At 43.2% G+C, this 25,016-nt stretch overlaps 19 protein-coding genes across 19 annotated transcripts; 9 read left to right on the top strand and 10 right to left on the bottom strand.

The window, feature by feature from the left end:
* Positions 1 to 93: 93 nt before the first annotated feature.
* KL928_000955 (uncharacterized protein) lies at positions 94 to 3,234 on the top strand (the record flags this gene model as incomplete). The annotated part of the gene is made up of 1 exon (XM_043206707.1): positions 94 to 3,234. One exon carries the CDS (start codon positions 94 to 96, stop codon positions 3,232 to 3,234), a length of 3,141 nt encoding a protein of 1,046 aa, XP_043061414.1.
* Positions 3,235 to 3,264: 30 nt separating this feature from the next.
* KL928_000954 (uncharacterized protein) lies at positions 3,265 to 4,016 on the bottom strand (the record flags this gene model as incomplete). The annotated part of the gene is made up of 2 exons (XM_043206706.1): positions 3,265 to 3,810; positions 3,999 to 4,016. 2 exons carry the CDS (start codon positions 4,014 to 4,016, stop codon positions 3,265 to 3,267), a joined length of 564 nt encoding a protein of 187 aa, XP_043061413.1.
* A 113-nt stretch (positions 4,017 to 4,129) lies between these two features.
* KL928_000953 (uncharacterized protein) lies at positions 4,130 to 5,458 on the top strand (the record flags this gene model as incomplete). The annotated part of the gene is made up of 1 exon (XM_043206705.1): positions 4,130 to 5,458. The coding sequence occupies one exon, from the start codon at positions 4,130 to 4,132 to the stop codon at positions 5,456 to 5,458; it is 1,329 nt and encodes a 442-aa protein (XP_043061412.1).
* Positions 5,459 to 5,498: 40 nt separating this feature from the next.
* Positions 5,499 to 6,089, bottom strand: KL928_000952 (uncharacterized protein; the record flags this gene model as incomplete). The annotated part of the gene is made up of 1 exon (XM_043206704.1): positions 5,499 to 6,089. The coding sequence occupies one exon, from the start codon at positions 6,087 to 6,089 to the stop codon at positions 5,499 to 5,501; it is 591 nt and encodes a 196-aa protein (XP_043061411.1).
* A 34-nt stretch (positions 6,090 to 6,123) lies between these two features.
* KL928_000951 (uncharacterized protein) lies at positions 6,124 to 6,564 on the top strand (the record flags this gene model as incomplete). The annotated part of the gene is made up of 1 exon (XM_043206703.1): positions 6,124 to 6,564. The coding sequence occupies one exon, from the start codon at positions 6,124 to 6,126 to the stop codon at positions 6,562 to 6,564; it is 441 nt and encodes a 146-aa protein (XP_043061410.1).
* A 10-nt stretch (positions 6,565 to 6,574) lies between these two features.
* On the bottom strand, positions 6,575 to 7,480 carry KL928_000950 (uncharacterized protein; the record flags this gene model as incomplete). Its single annotated transcript, XM_043206702.1, has 1 exon — positions 6,575 to 7,480. One exon carries the CDS (start codon positions 7,478 to 7,480, stop codon positions 6,575 to 6,577), a length of 906 nt encoding a protein of 301 aa, XP_043061409.1.
* A 125-nt stretch (positions 7,481 to 7,605) lies between these two features.
* Positions 7,606 to 8,148, bottom strand: KL928_000949 (uncharacterized protein; the record flags this gene model as incomplete). The annotated part of the gene is made up of 1 exon (XM_043206700.1): positions 7,606 to 8,148. The coding sequence occupies one exon, from the start codon at positions 8,146 to 8,148 to the stop codon at positions 7,606 to 7,608; it is 543 nt and encodes a 180-aa protein (XP_043061408.1).
* Positions 8,149 to 8,290: 142 nt separating this feature from the next.
* KL928_000948 (uncharacterized protein) lies at positions 8,291 to 8,929 on the top strand (the record flags this gene model as incomplete). Its single annotated transcript, XM_043206699.1, has 1 exon — positions 8,291 to 8,929. The coding sequence occupies one exon, from the start codon at positions 8,291 to 8,293 to the stop codon at positions 8,927 to 8,929; it is 639 nt and encodes a 212-aa protein (XP_043061407.1).
* A 29-nt stretch (positions 8,930 to 8,958) lies between these two features.
* KL928_000947 (uncharacterized protein) lies at positions 8,959 to 9,981 on the bottom strand (the record flags this gene model as incomplete). The annotated part of the gene is made up of 1 exon (XM_043206698.1): positions 8,959 to 9,981. One exon carries the CDS (start codon positions 9,979 to 9,981, stop codon positions 8,959 to 8,961), a length of 1,023 nt encoding a protein of 340 aa, XP_043061406.1.
* A 428-nt stretch (positions 9,982 to 10,409) lies between these two features.
* On the top strand, positions 10,410 to 11,213 carry KL928_000946 (uncharacterized protein; the record flags this gene model as incomplete). The annotated part of the gene is made up of 1 exon (XM_043206697.1): positions 10,410 to 11,213. One exon carries the CDS (start codon positions 10,410 to 10,412, stop codon positions 11,211 to 11,213), a length of 804 nt encoding a protein of 267 aa, XP_043061405.1.
* A 101-nt stretch (positions 11,214 to 11,314) lies between these two features.
* KL928_000945 (uncharacterized protein) lies at positions 11,315 to 11,842 on the top strand (the record flags this gene model as incomplete). Its single annotated transcript, XM_043206696.1, has 1 exon — positions 11,315 to 11,842. The coding sequence occupies one exon, from the start codon at positions 11,315 to 11,317 to the stop codon at positions 11,840 to 11,842; it is 528 nt and encodes a 175-aa protein (XP_043061404.1).
* Positions 11,843 to 11,876: 34 nt separating this feature from the next.
* Positions 11,877 to 14,669, bottom strand: KL928_000944 (uncharacterized protein; the record flags this gene model as incomplete). The annotated part of the gene is made up of 1 exon (XM_043206695.1): positions 11,877 to 14,669. One exon carries the CDS (start codon positions 14,667 to 14,669, stop codon positions 11,877 to 11,879), a length of 2,793 nt encoding a protein of 930 aa, XP_043061403.1.
* An 85-nt stretch (positions 14,670 to 14,754) lies between these two features.
* On the top strand, positions 14,755 to 15,321 carry KL928_000943 (uncharacterized protein; the record flags this gene model as incomplete). Its single annotated transcript, XM_043206694.1, has 1 exon — positions 14,755 to 15,321. One exon carries the CDS (start codon positions 14,755 to 14,757, stop codon positions 15,319 to 15,321), a length of 567 nt encoding a protein of 188 aa, XP_043061402.1.
* Positions 15,322 to 15,432: 111 nt separating this feature from the next.
* Positions 15,433 to 16,266, top strand: KL928_000942 (uncharacterized protein; the record flags this gene model as incomplete). Its single annotated transcript, XM_043206693.1, has 1 exon — positions 15,433 to 16,266. One exon carries the CDS (start codon positions 15,433 to 15,435, stop codon positions 16,264 to 16,266), a length of 834 nt encoding a protein of 277 aa, XP_043061401.1.
* A 52-nt stretch (positions 16,267 to 16,318) lies between these two features.
* KL928_000941 (uncharacterized protein) lies at positions 16,319 to 17,764 on the bottom strand (the record flags this gene model as incomplete). Its single annotated transcript, XM_043206692.1, has 1 exon — positions 16,319 to 17,764. The coding sequence occupies one exon, from the start codon at positions 17,762 to 17,764 to the stop codon at positions 16,319 to 16,321; it is 1,446 nt and encodes a 481-aa protein (XP_043061400.1).
* Positions 17,765 to 17,839: 75 nt separating this feature from the next.
* Positions 17,840 to 19,516, bottom strand: KL928_000940 (uncharacterized protein; the record flags this gene model as incomplete). The annotated part of the gene is made up of 1 exon (XM_043206691.1): positions 17,840 to 19,516. One exon carries the CDS (start codon positions 19,514 to 19,516, stop codon positions 17,840 to 17,842), a length of 1,677 nt encoding a protein of 558 aa, XP_043061399.1.
* Positions 19,517 to 19,585: 69 nt separating this feature from the next.
* On the top strand, positions 19,586 to 20,002 carry KL928_000939 (uncharacterized protein; the record flags this gene model as incomplete). The annotated part of the gene is made up of 1 exon (XM_043206689.1): positions 19,586 to 20,002. One exon carries the CDS (start codon positions 19,586 to 19,588, stop codon positions 20,000 to 20,002), a length of 417 nt encoding a protein of 138 aa, XP_043061398.1.
* A 3-nt stretch (positions 20,003 to 20,005) lies between these two features.
* Positions 20,006 to 23,416, bottom strand: KL928_000938 (uncharacterized protein; the record flags this gene model as incomplete). Its single annotated transcript, XM_043206688.1, has 1 exon — positions 20,006 to 23,416. One exon carries the CDS (start codon positions 23,414 to 23,416, stop codon positions 20,006 to 20,008), a length of 3,411 nt encoding a protein of 1,136 aa, XP_043061397.1.
* A 133-nt stretch (positions 23,417 to 23,549) lies between these two features.
* Positions 23,550 to 24,746, bottom strand: KL928_000937 (uncharacterized protein; the record flags this gene model as incomplete). The annotated part of the gene is made up of 1 exon (XM_043206687.1): positions 23,550 to 24,746. The coding sequence occupies one exon, from the start codon at positions 24,744 to 24,746 to the stop codon at positions 23,550 to 23,552; it is 1,197 nt and encodes a 398-aa protein (XP_043061396.1).
* Positions 24,747 to 25,016: the final 270 nt, after the last annotated feature.

The following is a 25,016-nucleotide window of genomic DNA, read 5'->3' as shown; positions in this document are numbered from 1 at the left end:
TGAGGATATTTTACTCCAGACTCTTAACGCCGGGAATAACAATTCAGATCTTAGTAAAATTTTCATAGAACTATAGACCCGATTTATTTATAGATGAGTTCTTTTGAGTTGGTCTCCTCATTTGAGGTGGAATATGCGCCTGTGAATGTGAAAAAATGGAAGTCCAATAGAACAGGTCTCGAGGTCTGCTTGATCGGAAAGGAGTCACCTTCTGTGAGCGGATGGTTCGCCCTGGCAACCGAGATATTTGACGATAGTGGGTGTCCGCATACCTTGGAGCATCTGGTTTTTATGGGATCTAGGAAGTATCCGTACAAGGGACTCTTGGACATATTGGGGAACTTGGCATTCAGTACCACAAATGCTTGGACAGCCACAGATCAGACGGTTTACACCCTCATGACAGCAGGTTGGGAAGGTTTCAAGATGCTACTTCCAGCATACTTGGACCACATCTTACACCCCACGCTGACTGATGAAGCCTGTTACACTGAGGTTTACCATATTGATGGAAAGGGAAAAGAAAAGGGAGTTGTTTATTCAGAAATGCAGGGAATTCAATTTGAGCCTTCCTTCCTTGCGCTTTTGGAAAAACAAAGAACCCTCTACACGAAATCAGCCTATAGATCGGAGACCGGGGGTCTTGTTGAGAATCTGCGTACTCTAACGAGCGATGAAATACGAAAGTTCCACAAGCAGCATTATAGACCGGATAATTTATGTCTCATAATAACTGGAATGGTTGACGAAGATGAACTTTTGAATATCTTGGACAAGTTCGACGCCGAAATAACCCCATTGCCAGTAACTCCGAATAAGCGGCCCTTTGTTGACTCTGTCCAGGATGGTCCATTGCCATCATCAATCACAAAAACGCTTTATTTTGGAGACGAGGACGAATCCAAGGGTGATTTGACATTGTCACTTATTGGTCCGAACGGTGTCGATTTGCTTGAATGCTTAGCAGTTGAAACACTCTCCAAGTATTTGACGCAATCGTCTGTGTCTCTATTCAGACAAGCCTTTGTCGAGGTCGAAAATCCGCTAGCTACGCACGTCTCTACATACAACGATGATTACATTAAGACCGTTATCAACATCGATTTCTCGAATATTTCAATTGAAGACATTGACGAGATGCCTAAAAGAATAACAGAAGTTCTTACAGCCCATGGAACTGAGCTTGACATTAATAGAATCAGAGATGTGGTTGACCAAAGTAAGTGGGATCTTATCTATGAAGCAGAGAACGACGACGATATATTTGTAACGTCTGTCATTTACCAGTTCATCTATGGAGATAAATCGAGCAACGATTTACCAGGCTATTTGAAGGATCTCAAGGATTACGAGATTCTCATGTCATGGGAGCCTGACAAATGGGAAACAATGTACAAAAAATACTTCGTCAATAATCCGTCATTGTTCATAATAGCAAAGCCATCCAAAGAGCTGTATCGATCCAACAGAAAGGCTAGTAAACAGCTTTTGAAAGACAGAAGAGCCAAGTTAGGTCCTGAAGGTTTGAAAGAGCTTGCTACCAAACTAGAGAGAGCTATAGAAAAAAATAATACTCCAATCCCTCAAGAAATCTTCGAATCTTTTGGCTACCCGGATGTTGCCAAGATCAAGTTTATTCAGACGCACTCGATTGCTGCTGGAAAAAACCATGATGCTGCCAACGATATGTCTTTGGCGATGACCAGGAAAGTTCTAAACGATACACCTAAGGATTTCCCATTATATTTGCATTTTGAGAACATCAAATCAAATTTTGTCACAGTCGATCTGCTGTGCTCATCATTTGAAATTGATCAGGAGCTTTTGAGCTATATTCATGTTTTTGGTAGTCTATTTACACTACCCATTGAGCAAGATGGTACGCTTGTGCCCTATTCGGAGGTGGTAAAGGATGTTCAGAGAGACACTATTTCAGCCACCGTCTCTACCTCGTTCGATAACAATTTCCAAGAGTTTATTGACTTCAAAATTGTTGCAAGAAACGATAACTATGGGAAGGTGATTGATTGGTATACCAAGTTACTATTCCATACCAAATTTACGCAAGACAGAGTAAGAGTCGCGGTTGAAAGAGCTTTGAATGATTTGCCATCAAAAAAGCGATCAGGATACTCAATGCTTAATACTCTTATGAATAAGCATATCAGGACCGAAAGATCTCTTGCCAGGGCTCAAAGAACGTACCTCGTGGAAGACTTCCTTAAAAATGTGCTGAAAGAAGTTGATAGCGATTTTGATTCGGTGGTTAAGAATCTTGAGCAATTCCGTCAGCAGCTTATAAAGCAAAACAATCTGCGTGTATTGGTTGTCGCTGATGTCATGAAGCTGGAACATCCTGTGGCCAGCTGGGAGAAATTTGCTGCAAACTCTAAATACACGTCAGAACCATTAACTGACCTGCCATATACGTCAAAAGTTCTGACTGATGTGGGAAAACTAGAAAAGTCTGGCAAGTGCTACATCATGTCAACGCCCGGATCGTCTGCCAGCTACATGGATTTGATGGCAAGTGTACCACCAGACGAAAGTGCTTCGGAGTCCGCGAAAATCTTATTGGCAGCGGAGGTGCTCCAGTGTGTTGAGGGTCCTTTTTGGAGGGGCATTCGGGGATCCGGTCTAGCTTATGGTGCCAATGTGTATCGTAACGTTGAGTGGGGAACAGTCATCTACGACATTTATCGCGGGGTTGACGTCGAGAAGTGTTTCGAAGTTGGCAAAGAAATTGTTGAGTCCTATGCATCTGGCGTGCAACAGATCCACGACAAAGAATTGCACGGTGCCATGTCTTCGGTGGTGAACTCTTTAGTTAATGGCCAAACCAACTACATCAGTGCAGCGTACAGAAAGTTCTTTGACCAAGTACTCATGAAAAGGGGCCCTGATTACAATCAAATGCTGGTCAAAAGTTTGTCACGAGTGACGGCGCAAGATGTCGTCGATGTGTTAAGGAAATACTTCCTGCCGATGTTCAATCCAAAATCGTCTGTATGTTTCGTTTGTTGCAGTCCTTCGAAGGTGAAGAGCATTGAAAAGTTTTTCAGCTCCAAAGGCTACGATACTTCTGTGGAACACATTGCTGCCGATGATGGAGATGAGGATTACGAAAGTGACGAAGATGACGATGGTGATGACGAGGATGATGTTTACAGTGATACCGACGATGATAGTGACGAGGGAGAGGATGAAGACGAAACTGATTCGGAAAGTGATTAATCGTTTGGAGTTAGATAGGTGATATCATTATCATTTATTTCTTTTCTCGGAGACTTTCTGTTCAACATTAAGCCCAGCGTAGGTTCCCACCATCTTCTTGGTTTCATTTATATACTTCCCAACAACAGACTCGGTTTCTGTGGCCAGCCTATCTGCCTGATCGATCATTTTGCTTGCTTTATTGAACAAATCTTTTTGGGACGACCAACGTTCTGGCTGGTGTTTTCTCTCGTAATTGTCAAACCAAAAAACTACGTTAGAGAATGTCGATGGAAGGAAGAACTTGAATGCAGCCACCCCGCAAAATAATGGCACTGTAGATCTGACCAAAATATTGCTGCGTCTGGTGAACACAACACCTGTCAGGAATCCGGTCATAACGTAAAGCGAGTTTGGAAACAGCTCTTCTCTTTTATCGTGGAGAGACGATAATGTGTCTGTCACTTGACGTTCCGCTTTGTAGTACTGCTCCGATTGTTGAATGTACTTCTCCTTGGCAAGATCAAGGTATTGAATGAGCTGCAATCTTGCACGTTTGATGTTATCCTGCAAGAATTTGACTTCTGAGTTTTTGGCCTCCTCAATTTTACTTGTCTCCAGCTTTAGTGGCTCTGAAGGAAGGCCCGGGATTGTGTTTTCAGTGGTTGCTTCGTAGAATTTTCTTTTGGTTTCAGATTTAATTGATTGGCCATTCAAGTAAACCAATGACGCCAGAATGGGAAAGCCAACCTATCTTGTTAGTCTCGGTAAGAACAATTACCTACTTTGAGTCCTCTGTACATGTTGATTATTGCAATCACGTTGAGTTTATTTTGTTATGGTCGATCGACGGGTCTATCACAGAATGAAAAAATTTTCAGAGGTCTAACTAGGTTTCTTCTGTGTTTTTGATAGAATGACCGAGCAAACAACGCAACATGCTAAGTTGACGGCCCAGGAGGTCGAAATAGCTAGAAAGTATGATCTGACCCCCAAATTCATACAATTCTTGGATAGACACTTGATTTTCCCTCTTGTGGAAAACCTTGACTCGATCTACCCTTCTGAAGAGGTTGATTCTATGGAGTTTGATCTTTTGAAAGACACCAACATGACCAAGTTCATCAGAGAGAAGTATTCTAGCTTGCATCCAGGGGAGGCTATTCCTGCCGATCTTGAAAAGAAAGAAAAGGCTATTGAAGAAGAATATGCCCGCTTGAATGCGGCAACCAACAAAACTTTGGAGATCCTTGCATCCAAGGATGTGCAAGAGTCGCTGAAACAGGACAAGACCTACAATCGAGAGTATCTTTCGAAAAACCACCATATTGACGACGCAAAGATTCTGGAGCTGTACAATTTTGGAAAGTTCCAATACAACAGAGGAGACTACGTGGTTGCCTCTGACCTTTTGAATAACTTCAGATTGCTTTCTGTTAACCAGGACCTGAACCTGAGCGCTACCTGGGGTAAAATCTCATCTGAGATCATCACTGAGTCCTGGACTGATGCTTTGGAAGAACTCAACAAGCTCAGAGAAATTATAGACAACAGACATTTCAAGGGATCCACTCTTGATCAGTTGAACAAAAGAACCTGGCTGATTCATTTTTCGCTATTCATTTTCTTTAACCTCGAAAATGGTCTGGAGAATCTTGTGGATTTGTTCTTTTCTTCTTCATATCTCTCTACCATTCAGGCTTCGTGCCCTTGGATCTTAAGATATCTGGTTGTTGCAGTGATAAATTCCAAGCCACAATCAAGACAGAAAAAAATCAAAGACCTTGTCAGAGCCGTGCAAACAGAAGAATACGAGTATCAAGACCCATTTACCAAGTTTGTGGAGATTTTATTCGTGACCTACGAGTTAGACAAGCTGCCAGCCGTGATGAAGCAATTTAAAGTACTTGCCACAACTGACTTTTTCATTGGAAGTTTGGACGTTGCGGAGCTTTACAGAAACGCCCAGGTTCTGGTGTTGGACACCATCGGAAAGCTTTACAAGGTGTTGTCTGTCGAGCAATTGAAAGAATTTTTGAACGACCAGAACATCGATATTGCACTTGCTAGAGATAACTTCAAGCTTGAAAATGACAAAGTGTTGATTCGAGGTGCCGAGACAGGTTCTGTCTACCAGCAAGTCTATGACAAAACCAAGGCATTCAATTTCAAGACTAACCAGCTGCTCAACAACGCTTTTAGCATCAATTCTTATAACCACAAACAGTCTTCGCAAGAAGCCTAAATAGGTTAATACGTTAATTCTATTTACATAAGCTTTATTCTTATTGACTTTCTCTCGGGACGACTTCGTAGTTCGTGAAGGTCTTGTGGAAACCATTTTTGTCTGACTTCATCCTTGGCTTAGTCTCGCTCTCGATATTTTTATACCATCTCTCTTTGCAAAGAGCCACAGCGTCTCTAAAAACTTGTTCTCCGTTTTTTCTATGAAGAAGCAAAGCCCGCACATTTTTCTCAGTCAACTTGTCTAGAGGCAAACCTTGCTGCTCCAGTCGGGCAACCACGCGCGCAAGGTACCAGAACTTCATTTCTCTGGTCGAAGAGTCCACTAATTCCAGCATAGCTTGGGGAGCATTGTCTCCTATCCGCGGCTCAAGCTTTATAATTCTTGTATACCCTCCATCTCTGTTCGCATAACGGTTAGTAAGCTCGTTGAGCATCTTGGGTATGACAACGTCTGGCTTATATAATTCGGCATCCAATTTGGTGCGCAGCTTGTCAAGTTGGCCCGACTCTTTATAATGTTTTGACTTTGTGATCAGATTTTCAACTAGTGCTTGCGTTCTCTTTGCTTTAGCCAGTGTAGTTGTAACGCTCTCATGCTCAATCAAAGATGCGCCCAGATTCCTGAGCATATGCCGAAGCTGCTTTGAGTTCTTGCCCAAAGTCATGGTGATCAAACTTAATGATTTTGAAAAGCTTTCAGTGGAAAATCATACGGGCTCGAAACCGAAAAAGATCTTTTATTTCTCTAGACATAAAAATAAAATTGAGTTTATAATTATGGCCGGACGCATTCACGGATTTTTGGGTGGCGTGCTGCTCACAGGCTCCATCGCTTACCTTACGGCTCGTGAATTCCGTCTGAATCAAGCTATCATTTCGCAATCCTTGAGAGAATCGTCGCGCATTATCGAAGAAAGAGATCTTCCAGTTTCTCATCAGTCCAACGTTCTTCAATTCAAACAAAAAACCCTCGCTGAAAGCATAAAAGACATTTGGAATCATGAAGTCATCAAAGGTGTCAATTATATCTATTCGCTCGATTTTTCCGGTGTGGGAGACTCGATTACCAGAAGTATAGACAGATTTATAAACAACAAAGATTAAATGTGTGATATTATTTTTCTTTAGCTTCTTCCTGTGATTCCCTTCTAATCAAATGCTCATGATACAGATCAACAAGCCGGCCCACCAAGGATCCAATGAAGCTCAGAAATATTTGTGCAAACCACCATTCCCTTGGATTAAGTCCTAAGCTAAAGGATCCCAGTACCCAGCCGATAAAATCGGTATAAATATAAAGGCTGCCACTCTGTAGAGACTTCACCACGATCTCCGCGCATCGTTCTGCAGATATTGTTGGCGAAGCACCTTCTATCTCCTTAGTCAAGGTTGGCTTTGTCAACTTCTCTTGGGCGTAGCCTTCCGATTCGAAATTCCCTGGAAATAAGGTATGAACCTTGACCCCATATGGTAAAAGCTCATGCCGCATGCAATCTCCAAAAGCCTTCACAGCAGCTTTCATTGGGGCATACTGGGAGTAGCCGTAAAAAGCATAAGAAGCTACGACAGAAGAACATAGCACAAGATGCTGTTCCCGGACCTTCTCGGTGATCAAGGGAAGCATGGCATGGACGAAGTAGACGGCAGTCTTATAATTGATATCAATTCCTTCATCAATCTTGGATATGGGGATCTTGGCGAACTTTTGAGGATAGGCGATACCTGCACAACAGATGAGATCGTCTGGAAGCAATCTCTTCAAACTTAAATATTCGTGTACTCTTTCACACTCTTCGTATTTAGAAAGGTCTGCTGCCACATAGTCGACAAACTGGTCCTCTTTCTGGCTGAGTTTCTTGAGCTCTTCCACGCAATTGAGTAATTTCGCTTTGGTTCGGGAGATAATGATGACATTAGCACCTTTCAAGTATAGATTCTTGGCCAAAGCAAAGCCCAAACCTTGCGATCCTCCTGTAATCACAATCAGCCTGCCGTCAACGTTATACTTGTTGGAAAACATATTATACTACTAGCGAGATTATTTTTTTCTGTCACAAACCTAGTGCAGGGGTAGGTAGATACAGAGCGCTGCTTACAGCTTATAAATAAATCACACAAAATAAGAACTGTCTTACTCCAAATCGTTCATTTGTTGGCATCTGATCGTTTCCGCTCAGCTTCAACGCGCATTTGTTTCGCTTGCTTCTGCATTGTTTTCTTCAAATCTCTTCTGTAGCCAAACTCGAATGCCATCTCCCACAAAACAAAGTAAGGTGCCAAAACGAGCGGCTGAATAAGGTTATCAAGTAGTGCGGGAGCCCGTTTCTCATAATATCCATGACCAAAAAACTGTGCAATCCAGCCAGAAACATGAACACTTAGTGCGTAAAGGTTGACCTGGGAGCTCGGGAAGTGAGAGTGTAAGTAGGTAGAAGAATAGGCAGCTGCAAATACAAATATCAGAGAGACAAGGCCCATGCCTGGATCCAACAAGAGATAATAAATACCATAACCGATCATTCCGGCTTGAGCAAGGGTGACGGGCCCCACATCAACTGCACCTGCCATGATCACTGCTGTGAAAAATATCAACGGAATACACATCAAGTGTATCCGAACGTTTTTTGGATGAAAATGGTAGGCCTTGTAATAGGCTAGTTGGTAATTGAGATCCAATAATCGTGACATGAATTATCACTTTGTTTAGATGGGGTAATTTTCCAGAAATAACAATTTATTTTGATCCGTAATCTATATAATGCATGCACTTTTGCTTTCCACTCCACATTATATTTGAAGGAAAATATATATATTACTCCTTAAATACAAAATGTCTTCTTTAGAGGAATTGAAAAACGAAGTCGATGAATTGAAAGAGCTCGTTGCAAGGCAAAGCAAGGTGATCAGCCGTACTGGAGAGCAGCTTTTAAGATTTCAGGTAAGGCAGACCGACAGAGAGCTCAGCTCTATTGATGTTCCAAAAGTTGGGCCTGATGGAACAGTTACAAAACAAGGGCAAATTGACGCGTCCGATTTTGCCACTAACGATGACATCGTCCAGCTTGTGGGCGAGCTGCAAGGTCAATTGAATATCTTGGAACAAAGATCGCTAAGAAGAACCATTAATTCGGGACTTTCGAATGATACTGATCTCATTGCTCCTGTTTTGAATTCCGATGGTGACGAGCCTCCTGAAACAATTTACCCGAAGACACTGAAAGAGTTCCGCGACTTGTCTGATGATTCGGTGCTTTCCCTTTGTCATTTCTATGAGCTGTTACCACCAACCTTGGAAGAGGAGGCCAAATTGCGTGCTTTCATGGAAGGTAAAATTAAGTCTCCAAACGTGGATCCATCAGAATTCAAGCCATCCTCTGCTGACTACTCTAGGGAAGTGCTTGATGGTCTGTACGACGACCTTGCAAGATTTCTAGGTCTAAAATTTAGGAAGACCGAACACGCATGGTAGGATTTTCATTAAAGTATAACAGTATAATTTTAGTCATCTTCTTTCTTTCCAAACTTTTCCAAAAAAGCTTGTCCAATGAACTGATGAAGGTCAGACGTTTGCATTGCTCTGTAGTGTTGCTCAAAAGCTAACTTAGAGGAGTATTTGGTGAGAATACTTCCGCCGTAGCAAGCGAGCATTTTTACCTCTTGATCGCTCAATACAGGTTCTTCTTTGGATTCTGACCAGAGCTTATTGCGATAGGAGTAGGTGCCCCAGGCCAGGAATGTGGCAATCATACCCGTAAGCGAGTCTCCTTGTCCTCCGACCCGTCTAAGGCCGCCCTCTTCTTCGGCAATAATCAATTGATCCCCGTCCACAATTATATCGACAGCACCCTTACGCAAAATTGTCACCTGTAATGCTTTCGAAACAGCCTTGGCCTCAAGTTTAGGGTCTGACTCATTGATGCCCAGTGCATCAGCAATGCGCTTAAATTCCACTGGATTCGGTGTTATGATAGCCCTGGAATAGCCACGAATGATATCTGGCTCCTGAGAGACGAGATATATACTATCAGCATCCAAGATCACAGGCAAATTTCTCTTTTTGATCTCGTCAATCACTATCTTCAAAGTTTCGAGCATCACCTTATCACGCCCAAATCCTGGTCCGATCACCACCACATGTATTCGGTCGAGCACTGAGGTGATTTTGGGTAAGATCTTGGTTCTTATGTAGCTATCAATCAATTCTGGTGTCGGGGTCTTGGATTGAAGACGGAAATGCTCCTCCATTTTGGAGCTATCTCGCATGTAGGGGTGAACCATAAGATCAGGAGAGTATGATTTAATCACTGGAGCGGCCGAGTACTCGCAAATGACATGGGATAAATCACATCCAAGAAGGGCGGCAGCATGAGCAGCAAAAAACGGAGCACCGGTGTAGTCTTCGCACCCACCAATGACGACTATGCGACCGCATTGGCCCTTGTGAAAGTTGGGCAATAAAGGTGGGATCAATTTGCGGGTCAAGTAGACAAGCTCGTTCTTTGACTTGAGAGTTTTAAACATTTTGTCAGGTGAGTTGATTCGCCCGGTCTAATTTATATCGCACTTAGTTCTAGAAGAGTACGATCGACGGGTCGTTATTTTGCTGGGGCGGCCTGATCACTCACATGATTGCTCTTGATCAGAAGACGCATGGTTGCAATACACGCGCATATCTACTGAAATCGCAAGTTGCAGGATTAGAATTGTGGCTTAAATTGGTTATAAAGACGCAATTTCAATGCTAGCACTCGCTTAAATCCGAGTCTCCGCCAATCATCGCTTTTTTTTGTTCTGTAAGCAATCGAGCCGAAAATTCATTTGAGTACTATTTATTAAACTTATTCTCTTTTGCCATGTCATTTGCTTTATCTAGTCTAGCACGTCTGAGAGCTAAGCATGTTCTTCCAATTTTCGCTGCAGCTGCCAGCAGCCTGTATTTTTACCACTCAATGAGCTCGATTGCTAGCGAGGCTCCTGTCGCCCTGAAGGGCGGCGATGAGTGGATCGACTTGAAATTGAAGGATGTCAAGCAATTGTCTCACGACACCAAGCTCCTCACTTTCGAGTTGCCAAGCCCAGATGCCAAATCCGGTTTGACCACCGCTTCCTGTGTTATGACCAAATTCGTTACCGAGAAGGGCAACAACGTCATTAGACCATACACTCCAATCAGTGACAATGAACAACAGGGAACTTTGCAGATGCTTGTTAAACACTATGATGGAGGTAAGATGTCTTCTCACATCTTTGATCTGAAGCCTCAGGACACCTTGTCTTTCAAAGGTCCTATTCAAAAATGGAAATGGGAGCCAAACTCCTTCAAGGAAATCTATTTGCTCGGCGGTGGTACCGGTATTACTCCATTGTACCAATTGATTCATGAGATTTTGAAAAACGAAAAGGACCAAACCAAGGTCAAGCTCTTGTATGGTTCCAAGACTGTTGAAGACATTTTGCTCAAGCCGGAATTGGATGCCCTGGCTAGCAAGCACCCAGATCAGTTCAAGGTTAGATACTTTGTTGATAAAGCTACTACGGCTCCAGACCGTAAGATCACCGAGGGATTTATCACCAAGGATGTTCTGTCTAAGGAGTTGTCCGGTCCCTCTGATGACATTCACATTTTCGTCTGCGGCCCTCCACCTTTCTACGAGGCTGTCTCTGGAAATAAGAAATCACCAAGTGACCAAGGTGAGCTCACCGGTGCTCTTGCAGAGCTGGGCTACAACAAGAGTCAAGTGTTCAAATTCTAGAGGTTTTAGATGATCGGCGCGTCGATCGGCGTGCTCTTTTGGCACTATATAAAAAATAGGGCTATAAAAAAATATTCAACGTATTATTCATATCCTTCTCTATGGCAAAGAAGATCTCCAAGCATTCTCGTGCAGCCCGCCGGGGTGAAATCAGCGAAACAACGGGTGAAACGAGAGATCTTGAAAAGGTTCCTCGTCTGGAAAAAACCGACACTATAGGGCCAATGATTCGTGCATCTGCATCTAGAAATGAAGACTTATTGCGCCAGAAAATGGAAAAAAGAGCTTCAAAGTCCAGTAAGAGTAAGTCTGCTATCTCCAAAGCGGTCAAGACTAGAAGGAAAAAAGCTCTGGTTATTGACGGAAGGCTTGGATCTAAAATTGAGGCCAGCATCAACAGAGCAAAAGAAATTCAATCCATGAGAAAAGCTAATTGGGATACCATAAATAAGCAAGCCAAAGAAGCGGTGAAAAGTAGGTTATTATACAATGACGACAAAGGCCAAACTCAAGAGCACAAGGACGCCATGGAAGATGTCAGTGACTGGGAAGATATGGATGAAGAAGAAGAATCAAACGATCCCGTGCCCTCTAATAGATTTGCGCTATTGGAAGAAGTGGAAGCATAAGCATGCAGAATTTCTATGTACAATATATACAAGCTTAATGGATCTTGACAGTTTCGCGGAATGTTTGTGCAAATTTGTCGTCAATGAGTGAGAGCACAGAGAGCGCTTGTTCCCTGGCTAGGTAGTCATTATCTGTTTCCGCTATGAATTTAAGTGTTGTATCAAGTTTTTCTCCAAACTTTCCCAAGAGTTGTAGTCCATCGTTGGTTGAGAGGATATCACTAACTAGAACTACAGCAGATCTTCTTAAAACAGCATAATCTGCGTTGGTCTCTAGTTGTAAAACGCCAAACACGCAGTCCATGATGTCTTCCATATGGTTCAAAATAGAAAGAGGATAGTGTTTGCACAAGGATCCAAGCAATGACATTGCAGACATTTTCATCGTCACCTCATTGTTCGAATCTTTCCTGACGATGGCCAACGTCGTTGCAATTATCGGACCTGCATTCTTTAAAGCAGCTCCAGAAAAATTGATGTATCGGAGGATCACCTCGCCAAGTTTGAGTCTTTCATCTATAGCTTTTTTGGGATTCGAGTAAATATTGAGATAGTTATTGATCAAATTTCGGTCAAACCTGAGTAGCTCCTCTAGTCCTCGAATGGCGTTTAAATAAACGAATGGTTCGGGATCTTTGAGCTGCAACATGTGTTGATTGATAGCAAACTCCAAAGATACTGTAGGCGTTTGAGACTCGACCAGTTTTTTAAGTAGCTGAAGCCCATGAACTCTAATAGGCGGCGAATTGTCTGCAAGATTATTCAATGCTTTTTGTCGGATTACTATGTCATGTTCCTCTTTCGTGACAATTTCCACCTCCTTTGTATCTCTTCCAGATACAATGGCGTCCAACTCTTGAGCTAGATTTGGATTGAGATTTTGTAGTGCTGACTGTATGTTTGATATTGTTTTCAGAGATTTTGACGAGAGCCTACCGTCGGTGATGATTGTAGATAGTATCTCAAAAACAATTTTGAGGTTTCCGTTATTATTGCTATCTTCGTCATCCGAATCTTCCTTTTCATTGACAACATTCAAAGTTTCATTGTGAACTTTTGTTTCATCTTTTATGACTGAGTACAATAGCTCCAAAGTGCTATCGACCGATTTAATCAAGCTGTCTTTAAAATGATCGCTCAAATATTCAATCACTTTGAGGTTTATAAGCCCAGAAAATGGATTCTCATCATCTTCTGTTAAGAACCTTTCATCGGAGTTCAACCAGGCTTTTAGGCATCTCAGGAAAACATACTGCACCTGCTGTTCATCGATGGCGCTCACTTCCTTTATCAGCTCCCCAAAAGTTGTTGTTGCGAAGTCCAAACTGTCGAGTACATCAACATTAGATTGAGTTGTGAGTTTCTCCTTGATATATGCTAAGCCATTTTCTCCCGAGCCAAATTCCCATGAGCTCCCAACAATCGCCAGTAGATTACTCAGAAGAGTGTTAAGAATTGTGTAGTTCTCGTCTGGCCTTGCCAAGACAGATACGAGAACTTTTTCAATCAAACTGTAATCTTTGGAATTCCTGCGTTGGTAGAGCAGGTATGACCAGAAGGGTACAGTTATGGGCTCAAACATTGTTTTCACAAAGTCCTCATTGCCGGAGGTTCTCGTAATGGAGAGTACCACATTGAAAGCGTTGTTGAGTTCCACCTCGCTTGTGAGCATGATATTCTCATCGTCATTTGAAATTTCCCTCAAATCTGGGTTAAAGATGACCCATATCCGTCTAAAAACGAAATCTTGCACGATGAGAGGATTCTTGAGATAAAGTTGTTCAAGAAGTTGAGTGACAATGGAAACCATAACTGGCCAATTCACGTGAACCAGAGTGTTGTATAGTTGGCTTCCAATATTTTGTAGGTACTCAATTTTGGTCAGCCTTGATGGTCTTGTGCTAAGCAGTAATTTGAGCACTTCATCAATCTTGGCAACATCAATAGTCTCGTTTTCTCTTAGCCCCATTACCACCTCAATCAAAGACTGGACTCCATTGTGCGCCCTCTCAACGACAAGGTCTGCCAAACGATTCATAACGAATTTTTTAAACCATGGTTGTGATGGTTGGGATACAAGAGCACCATAGAGCGAAAGCAACTGATAGGTTGATGAGATGGACTCCAAATATCTGAAAGTTGATTGATATTTTGGTTGGTCCTTAGCCAAAAGTATGCAACATGTCAACGCATCTGTATATCCTGTGCCGACAAGCAGTAAGTTTTTGAGGTCACTATCCGTTCTATAAATCTCAGTGAATGTATCAACAATGTCTTCTAGGATTGGTTTACCCTCGGGAAAGGGAACCTTGACCACTTTCAATGGAACCTTGAAATTCTTTAGTCTGCGCTTCACTAAAGGAAAACCAACTCCGGATGGTAGACAAGTATAGACGCCCTCTATCACAATGATGTTTACCAACTTGCTGACAATCTTCATATCGTATAACGGAATGGCTATCATATCTGTCTGGTTGCTACGTGGGACAAGGTTATGGATCTGTAGCAAGAATTCTAAAAGCTGGTGAATGACTAGCTTCCTTCTCGTAAGCTTGTCATCAGTATATTTGTCAACAATTAACTTTGCGTACATGTCGTCAATCGTATTGTGGCCCTCCTGCGTGCCAATGAAATCGCTCACCTTATCGAATAGCTTACCAAGAGGAGTCGTCCTTTTTCGCACATAAGTCGGATCTGGTTTGAATCCCTTCAACTCCTGCTTGATCTTCTCAAGATCTATCAGATTGCCGCTATTTTGGGCATTCTTCTGGTCTGTACTTTCACCGTTCGAGCTCTGAATTGAAGAAGCCATCTGCAATTTTGCCATTAAATAATCTGTGGCAGACAATACAGTGTCAATAAAAAAATAAAAAAAAATATAAAAAAAATATAGCTTCGATAATCTATCCAATATGGTTGACTTGCAAAAGACTCTGTCTCAAGAAGACATGGATGATATTATATACGAGGCTAGAGTAGGAGATCTTGACTCCCTAAAGGAAATCTTTGAGAAATTTGTCGATCCGCAAACACTAATGAGCATCAAGGATGAATACACTTTAGCTACCCCTATACACATGGCAGCGGCGAATGGATATGACCAGGTGTGTCAATACCTTTTGGAACTGCTTTCTAAGGATGATGCACAATATCTAGTTAATAAACAGAATGAATCGGGAAATACAGCGCTGCATTGGGCAGCGTATAATGGGCACGTAAAGACGATCAAGGTACTTTGCGAGTTTGGCGCGGACCCATTCCTCAAAAATATCTTTAGCCACGACGCTATCTACGAGGCAGAGAAGAATAACAAACCTGAAGTGGAAAAGTATTTCCTGGAGACGTTTGATGTTAAGCAGGACGATGACGAACCCGCACAAAAAGTGCAGTACAAGGAGGGAACAGAGATCAGGAAGGCAACGGAAGAATCGCATGAAGTGGAAGGTATCCGTCAGGGGCTTGAGGCTAATCAGTTGTGAATAGATTTATTTAATGTTACGTGCTATCATGTCGGGCTTACCCGGCTTTAGGAGCTCAGAAAGTGTTATGTTGAAAAATTTTGTAACGGTAAAACTGCTGCGAATCACAGTATGTCGGAAGACTTGGGATTTGATCCATCGCTAAAGAAGAAGAAGAAGGTCAAGAGCAAAACTGATGCTGAGGAGGTTACCACACCATCTGAGGAAAATTTAGACGAAATGTTCTCGACTCTCAAGAAGAAAAAGAAGAAGACAAAAGAAACCGATACCCCAGAACCAGTGGATGAGCTTGTCGACGGACTCGAAGGCCTTAAGTTGAAGAAGAAGAAGAAGAAGAGCACCAAATCCAGTGAAGCAGATGACTTTGACAAACAATTGGAAAAAGCTGGTATTCATGCTGACGATCAATCATCTCCCTCGACTGATCAATTACAGCAATCACAATCAGAAGACTCTCTCACTAATACAGTTCTGGCATATGAAAATCTTCTTTCAAGATTTTACAGCATTCTCAAAGAAAAGAACCCTGAATTGGCTGGAGGCCAGCAGACTAAGCTTAAGATCCCTCCCCCTGAGGTGGCCAGAGAAGGTAATAAGAAGACCATGTTCGCCAATGTGCAGACGATCGCTTCTGTCTTGCAAAGAAACCCAGAGCATCTCATTCAATATTTGTTTGCAGAGTTGGGTACTTCAGGTTCTATTGATGGTGAGAAGAGACTCATTATCAAGGGAAGATTCCAAGCAAAGAATATCGAGAGTGTGCTGAGAAGATACATCCAGGAATATGTTATCTGCAAGACTTGCAAGTCCATGAACACAGAGCTCAAAAGAGAAAGCACCAACAGACTGCATTTCATTGTGTGTCGCGCCTGTGGTTCCACCAAGTCGGTGTCGTCGATCAAAACTGGTTTCCAGGCTCACGTTGGAAGAAGAAAGAGAGTGTAAATTACTATTTAAAAATGGTGATTCGCGTCATACGTCATTATTTGAGCCTTCTCTAGTTAACATCTTCTCCTTGATGGTATTTGTCGTTAATGTATTGCATGAAGTCATCGTTCAATCCACTGACAACGTCGACATCTCGCAACTGTTTGAATTTTTTGTAGTTGAAATACAAGTTGACGAAGTCTTTCAGCACGACAACTGCGACGCATCCGACCAAGTTTCTCAGAAACTCCGCCTCATCTGGTGTGTTGATGTGCTTGTTCAAAAAGTCATTGATGTGAGGTATCCTGGATATCAAATGTCTACTGACCATCTCGCCTAAATACGGCCATGATAGTGTGGATGCTAAAAAGAAGTAAAATTGCGACCCCTGGAAAACCTTGGAATAGTCAAACTTGAAACAGTTGACTAATTCCCGTCTGAGTCTGGAAAGATGAATCCTTCTGATGATGGAATTAGAAGTCAGCGCTCTGAATAGTTTTTGTAATAGCCCGGACAACCCAGAGCCTGTTGGTTTCGAAGATTTTGTGTCCTTCTCTGCCTCTAAGTACGCAAATTCTTCCCTATTCTCTTCTTCTATGCGTTCCAGCTCTTTTAGTGACAACCTGTCGGCAATAAAACAGGGCTGAACTTGCTTACACCATCTGTAATAAAGCCTGTTGAGGGTCAAGCTGTAGATCGCCCTATAAAGATATTGGAGAGGTAAAGTCAAAAGTAGAACCTTCTTTGCCGGATTATCCTTTAGGTCCTGATAGTCCCGATAAAGGAGCAAAGGAAACACTCTTCCAATCATGTTCACCGGGCCAGTACCCAAAACGCTCATTCTCATGTACACCAAGTATAGTGGTATAGAAGCGGTAATAATAAGAAACTTAGGTATAGGAATCAGCCCTTTATCCAATGCGGAGACTAAAGTTCGCGTTGTGGTGTTTTTGACATCAAAGAGGGATAGCTGCACACTCTGCGGAGTCACCATTTGCATGACTCGGAGACCCGTTGCACTGAGACCGACTAAAAATCCCATGCTGACGGAGGCGACCGACGACGATATCACGGTAGAGGAGATCCCCACACGCATAATGTTGGATATACCTGCGTCGATCGTCTGTCTTATATTCAGAATACGAGAATTTGGGGTCTGGAAACATAATTGACGTTTGCATTGAGGACAGTCAATGAAGACAGTGATAATCTCTGATTTCTTGATAAGAGGCAACCCGAAAAAAAGACTCTGTATATTGTAATTAAACATGAGGGTACCTGGTCTGGTGCTGGGATCACCAGATCCGACGTCATCTTCTTGTCTTCTCTTTTGTAGATCAAGACTGGAAACCCACGATAAGAAACACTTTCGGTGCGCCACAAGCGAGCATTTGCAAGGCTTAACCCAATCATTGGACTCTTTGCGGTTACAAAATGGTGCAAGCTCGTCTTTTCCAGCCAAGCATATATAGCATGCATGGCTGGAATCGTTATCCACTGTGCTAAGTGACTGCATCCAACAAATAATAACCCCAAAACTAATTTGCTTGACTTATTTTTTTCTTTATGGATATTACATAGCTAGACAAATTTAGCGTCCAAAGAGACCAAAAAAGCCGGCTTTCTTGTCCGACTTTGAGTCACTGGCGGTCACCTTGGATAAATCTGAGTCGTAGTCTATATAATTGAATGCGACGTCAAACAACACAGGCTTCACTCCCACAGGTTTCACCCTAGCATCGAGATCGGCAATTTTTGCAAGTAACTCTTCGTTGGTTAGATCTGGAAATGAATCGACATTATCGATAAGATAGTCTCCAAGAAGAGGCTCGTGATTTTCTTTGGTGAAGTAAACGGTAAGAACGTGAACTTTTGTGAACAGAGAAGTGGACTCAGACTTGAATTTTTCAATCTCCTGGTTGTTTGGAATGCCTCCCTCAAACTCCTCCTCCAATGGTTTTGCTTCTTTGACGGTTTCCACAGTTTTATTGAGCAAGGCGAGTGACTCTGCATACTTGTGGGATATCAAGTAAGACTTGGCCAGCTTGTAAGTTTTCAGCGCAGAGAAATATGCTCGCAGAGATAGAAGAGAAGAGTAAAGACTTTCATTATGGGCCACACCCGAGAGCTCTGTGAGCTCTCTAAATGAAGAGATGACATCTTCGTACAGTTTGATGCATTCCTTAGCGTTCTCCAAAAAGGCAGCTTTTGAGACTGTTTTTTTCTTGTTCAGTTTCGCATTCACTCTGTTGAGTAGGGAAATATTTCTTCTAATTCTAAGGAGCAGCTGGTGGTAATCGATGTACGTCATTATCACATACTTGTCCTGATTCTCATCGTCAGCAGAATCTATGCCGCCCTTCAATGAGCTTTTGTGGGAGTTCGATGCATCCGTCCAAAGCAAAAACGATTTGTCAAAAGATGCAGGATCAGTCTCCACCACATTCTTTTCCTCGGTTTGTGCTTTGGTAATAGCTCTTGCAAGATCTAAATCTTTCACTGGAGCACTGAATTCGAACCAGGAAACTGAATCGACCAGTGTGGTCTTGGAGATAGGCTTGAGAACATCTCCATCTTTGGTCGTAACAATGTCGATAGCCTTACTCAAATAAGTAATGGTGTTTTTGGTGGCATAGGTCTTTGAGAATTGGAGCAGGTCGGGATTTCTGTCGTTCTCGAGCTTCAACGCGCAAATTTTCAGCTCAGAATCAATGTACCCCTCGATGATCTGGGTGTACAAGTCAGAGGCTTCCGTCTGGGACAAGTACTGCAACGAGCAACGAGCGACCGACAAAGCGAATGCGGCCTCTGTCCATTTGCTACGCGAAAATGCCAAGCGACCTTCAACATAGCTGGCTAAAATTAAAATTGCTAGCACTTTGAGATCGTCTTGCTCGTTCGTCAACAGAGAAAGTAGTTGCTTAGCATGCTGACGAGCTTTCTTCAATTTAGATATGGTCAATGTCTTTGTGGTTCTTGAGTACTCGATCTGGCCATATGTGATCTCCTCCACAAACACAAGGTCTCTTTCAACCAGATATAGAAGGACATCACCAAATCTTGGGTCCATTTCGTAATTCTCTGGACTAATTGAGGAAGTCTTTTCTTTAGCCTTGTAGTTTTTGGTGTCCTTGGTTTGGATATTGAGAGCACGGCGGAGCTTCGCAAGCCTGTTCGAGACTCTATGTCTTAATTTTGTATAGTCCTCGGTAGAGCTTGGAAACGACTCTAAGCGCTCACCAAAAGTCGAAATCAACGGAGACTCCATGATGTATGAAATGAATGAACAATATTTTTCGTCCACTATATTTGGAGGTTGCACTACTTAAGTTGGGGCATGTCAGACGAATGGATAAGCCTCTTGGGAAAGAACATTGAGCCAGTTTTGCTTCAAAGGTTTGGCTTGGACATCAATAGCGCAACAAAAGTGGTACTCAGAGACTGCGAAATTTACAACTTCTACGATGCCGGGGTCAGCTTCGTTATAATCAATAATAAAGTAGACAGTATTGATTTTTTCTTCAGGAACAAGTCGTTCAGACCATGTCAATTGGCTCTGCCTTATGAACTCGATTCGGGGTTTAGCGGAAAGTGTTTGCTGGAGGTATTGGGAGAGCCATCGGAAAAGGGTGGGGGCACTTCATCAAACATCAATATTTGGCTCAGGTGGAAAAATCTACAGGTCGAGCTTGACGACAAGAGCTGGGAGACGGCTAAAGACGCATTAATGAAGTCGCTTACGATATTCAACTAAATGTTAGCCATGTGAGATTACGATGTCGGCCCCATCAGGTACTTCATGCACATTTTCCTGGGTCTTGCCTCCCTCAAAGTTCTCGCGCACTGATAGATAGTGCTGGAGCTCTTCTGCCGATACCGATGGAACCAGTTCATCTCTAGCTTTGGCGAAATCTTCTGCTTTCACCAGTACTTCTGTGTCCTCGGGCTTCGCGATGTTATCAAACCAGTACCGCGTGCTGATCTTATCGCCGACAGCACGATCACAATTGTACTCATCAATCTTCTTCTCCACCGTACCAGCAGTTCTAGTCATGGCGTTCAGCATTGCGTCGGAGCATAAAGCGTAGAAATCTGCTCCCGTATATGTGAATGGACAGGTTTCGGCGATTTTGTTGAGATTGACCGCGGGATCGAGTTGGAACTTTCGCGTCAGTGCCTGTATGATTTTAGCTTGCTTGACATGGGTGTCCGCAATTCCCAAATAAAGCATTTTGTCAAATCTTCCCGGGCGCAAAAGGGCCTCGTCTAGCAAATCTGGCCGGTTGGTGGCACCAACGACAAACACTCCGTCTCCTCCTTCGGCTCCACTCATGCCATCTAATTCTGCTAGAAGCTGAGAAACGATACGATCCATCACTCCCCCAGAATCTCCTTGATTTCCTCTCTTGGGAGCAACCGAGTCCAGCTCGTCGAAGAAGATCACGCAAGGTTTCGCGTCGCGAGCTTTTTGAAACACTCGCCGCACATTTGCTTCCGATTCTCCAATGTACATATTCAATAGCTCTGGGCCTTTCACGGAGAAAAAGTTGAGAGCAAAATTGGTAGCAATTGCCTTTGCCAGCAGAGTTTTTCCTGTCCCAGGAGGCCCATAGAACAGGATACCGCTTCTTTTCTTCATTCCCTTGCTGAATAATTCTGGATGTTTGAGTGGCATTTCAATCGTATCCAGAATCTCGTCCTTGACAAGATCCAGTCCTCCAACATCTTCCCATTTGACGTCTGGTATTCTAGGAGTGCCGATCATGTCGCTGAATTTATTTCTGGCATCATTGATGGAGGTTTCGAAATCTTCGGGTGTAAGCTTGATGCGACCACCGTTGAAGGATAAAAGTTGCTCCCAATTGATCTCTTGTTCCTCCGAGAGCCTCTCAAGCCGCTCGACTGCTATAGCGATTGTATTGTCCACAATAGACACTAGGTCGTTCGCCGTCAATCCCGCGCTTTGAAGTGCCAACGTGTCAAGAGAAACGTCAGGTCTTAAAAGTACAGGTGTTTTGTCCTTAGTTTTCAGATCATCTAGCAAGTGTGTCAGAATCAATTTTCGTTCTGGCTCGGTGGGGACATTGATATTAATGTCAAACTTGAGCTTTGACCTGATCAGGTCAGAGATGGCATCAGCGTCATTTGTGGACCCAATAAAAATGACGCCTTTCGATGTGTATTCGTCGATCAATTCAGCAAGCCTCAAAGACATGGAGTCTTTCTGTTGCTGATTAGGGTCTGGCTTTTTTGCAAGCGCTTCGATGTGTCTGACAAAAAGTATTACCGAGCAACAACTGTCAACAACCCTGTCAGACTTGCCCCGAATCGTTCCAATGGTCTTACTAACAGATGATTGGTTGAGAAGCTCGTACGCGTCTAGCTCGAGCAGGTTTGCTCCAAATTCTGTGGCAATGCGTCTGACAACTGTTGCTTTGCCCACGCATCTTGCCATACTGGAGAGGAGAACGGTAGTTTGCAATGTTGACCTATGGCTGCTGTTGTCTCTGATACGGAAAGCAACATTCACAATCTTGCGCAACTGGTTTGCATAAGGGAACGTGAGCACGCTAGAAATTCTCAAGCAGGGATAAGCGAATTGTCGAGGAAGCTCAAAATAATCTCTCAACTGACTGTAGGATATACCTTCGCTCAAGGGTACTTTGTCAGAGCAGACTCCAGACTGGATCATTCTCGTTTTGGAAGGATCGATAATGTACTGTTTTCCTGCTACCATGCTCTTGCCATCATCCGTATCTGTAGTTCCATCTGTGATTTTGAACCAGGCGAGCTCGTTAGGTATTCCTTGGGGAATGATGGCAGGCTGCGTCTCGTCGCCCGATGCATTGTACGTGCTGAAAAGGGACTTTGCCAACACGGTGTCTATTGGCACGGGGATGTACTGGTCTTTCACAATCACCCGATGTTTTGATTCAAAGTATGACTTGAGGTTCGCCAAGAATAAATGCTGCATTGTTTTGTCAAGAGTTATTGGAGATGCAACTCTTGCAATTACTACCTCTTTGGCCAGAGGCAGATGATTTTCGAGTTTTTCACAGACGAGATCGCCATTTTGTCGCTGACTAGAGAATCTCCTTACGAAGACCTTGCGAGGGTTTCCTATACTGTTGAGAAAAACAGGCGATAGATACAATTTTTCCGGATCAAAGTCGTTTGGGTCTGCCAGTGAAAATACCCTTATGGTTATCTTTTCCCTTGAACTTTTATCACATGCGCACACAATCCCGGCTCCACAATCACAGGTTTGCAGCTGCACAAGATCACCGCTAAAGCAGCCAATTTTCTGCAAAACTGAAGAGCATACGCAGGCGAAAAGCTGATCGTCCTCGTTATCGAGTTCGTGAGAGGATTCCGGAATGTTTGTACATTCCATCAACGTGTTGTACTTCAAAAAGCCAGTTCGAAGCTCTAAAGGCTGAAGCGCCAAGTTGCTGAATATTGAAGTGTCATCGAATGTTAGATCCCCCAAATCAGGGCTGGAAACGGAGATGTCCGTAGGCGTAGCTATACGGAACTGCGAAGCATCAAGACGAGACTCTTGTGATTTTATGCTTCTTCCTCTCTTTACACCTTCCGGCTGTTTCACGATCACCAAATTGGTTTCTAAAGATAATAATCCTTGGTCAACAGGCTCACAATGGATAATTTGGCCATGCAGAATATTCAGAAAGTCGCTTTTGCGAATCAAGGTGTGGCCCGCGCCAAATCCTTTTTCACTGGCAATGAGCTCCAATAAACGCTCCTTAGAATATCTTTCAAGAAGCTGGTAGACTTCATGAGGGAAACTCACAATGACAGACGTCAGCGACAGCACTTTTGTCACCGGAACTATAATGCAGTTTTCCAGAATGAAATCAGATCCATACTTGCTGGAGATCCTGGGGCTATGCAGTTCAATACTGTTCTGTGGAAGTTGACTATCAAGTTCTGCTCTGAACAGCTGGGATTCGACAAATAGCGGGCTGCCCAATAACTGTAGCGAAACGAATCTGGCTTTATTATCTGATAAATCGCCATAGATAAGCTCATATATTTGACTGTTCAGACTCACATATTCTGACTTGCCGTCAGAATCCAGGGCCAGCTGAATTTTAGTCCTCACTGGCCTTGCATATGGCTCGGCAGGTGCTTCCACAAGACTAGGCATTTTGTTAGGAATATTTCTCCACTAACATAGATTTAAAATAGCCTCCAATATCTGAAAGAGATACACAGCCTGAAAAAATATAAATATTCGTATTTATACAGTTGTAAGTTGTTTGATTATACAGTGTGCGCTTTCACTCATCATGATTGTTGACAACAGCTGCCGCTGCAGCTGCCACCGCGGCGAATTCATCGGGACATAGCACATTTTTGACGTCTCGACTGGAATCGGAATCGGAGGAGTCATTGTAATTTGGAGAGCCCATACTCTCCGACTTGGTGCTCTGCATTATCTCCTGTTTCTTATCGTTGGTGAGCTTATGGGCCCATTTCTCTCTGATTGCAAAATCAAATAGACTTAGGCTGCCTAGTGCGTCCTGGGCACACAGACGCTGTTCTCGGCTCCACATTTCTTTTTTCGCTTCGTTCGACAGAGTCATCCAATTCTCGTACGCGGTTTTCAATTTCTCTTTGTAATCGTCAATTCCCAAGTTGGCCGATAAATACGGTAAGCGCTTGCGTAGCTCGGGATCTGAGTCAAGATGCATGATCAACGTCTCATGCGTTTGAAACGTTGGAGGATCATGAGGCCAATCTTTGGGAGCAAGGAAAAATAACACCATACGTGGAAACGAGGGATGTGCAGCCAAAAAAGGCGTACTTATGCTCTTATAGAATTGTAACTGTGCGTTCTCCCTAACTCTGTAGACCTTGCTCTGTGTTCGTCTTCTTTCTCTATTCTTCAGCTTCACGTAGTCTCTCCTATTGTACAGACGTGCCCGTTCTGCTCTGCGTGCACGTACTTCCTCAGGGTTGCCGCGTCTAGCCACATTGGAACGAATTCGTTCGATCTGGTCCGCTGGATGCATTGGAGACCCTTTGCGGTTGTCCAAATGTCTACCAAGGGACCCCGGGTGAGCAAAAGTCTTGCCGCAGAACCGACACATCTTCTTAGGGTCCACGTTCTCGGGAACCTCCAAAAGGCGAAACGAGCTGTTTTCGTTGACGTGAGATGGCTTATCTGACTGTTTCTCATCGTTAGCTCGCCGAGTCTCTTGGTACGCTACCACTGCCGCTGCGGCTGCACTGATATTTTCCTGTACTTGCTGCTTGGTATCCTCGTTGGCAATGGAAGGATCTATGTGGAAGTCTTCGTTGTTGAGAGACGACAAATCAACGCCAAAATTGTGTATTCGGACGTCATTCTGTACATCGTCGACATAGTTCATATCATTAAGGTATTCGTTGACCTGGTTGTCAAGTGTCTGATGGTCGTTTTTATGACCGTTCGTGGTTCGGCGTCGCTTGGAAACATCGCTCGAAGAGGACATTGATATACTATCAATATTTTCTAAACAATATTATCAAAAATATTTACGTTGAAATATGCTCCAAAAGGGGTATTTACAATTGATTTCTTTCACTCGTTGTACGGAAGATTGCTGAAACCAGAGCCAACTTTTGTTTTCTAGCCGATGCGAGCACCGAAACTAAGCTGTTAGCCTGGACCGTGCTAAAGATCTCTCCGTTCCTCTTCTGCACCGCCTCTGTGGCTAACAATATACAAAAATTAGTTGCATTATGTTCAGCCCGAAAAAAAT

The sequence above is a fragment of the Ogataea angusta genome (genome assembly GCF_019207475.1).
Source record: "Ogataea angusta isolate 61-244 chromosome Unknown 61-244_NODE_2_length_1002155_cov_89.706849, whole genome shotgun sequence".
NCBI lineage: Eukaryota > Fungi > Ascomycota > Pichiomycetes > Pichiales > Pichiaceae > Ogataea > Ogataea angusta.
The sequence above is the reverse complement of the archived record's forward strand: the minus strand, read 5'-3'. Positions and strand labels throughout refer to the sequence as shown.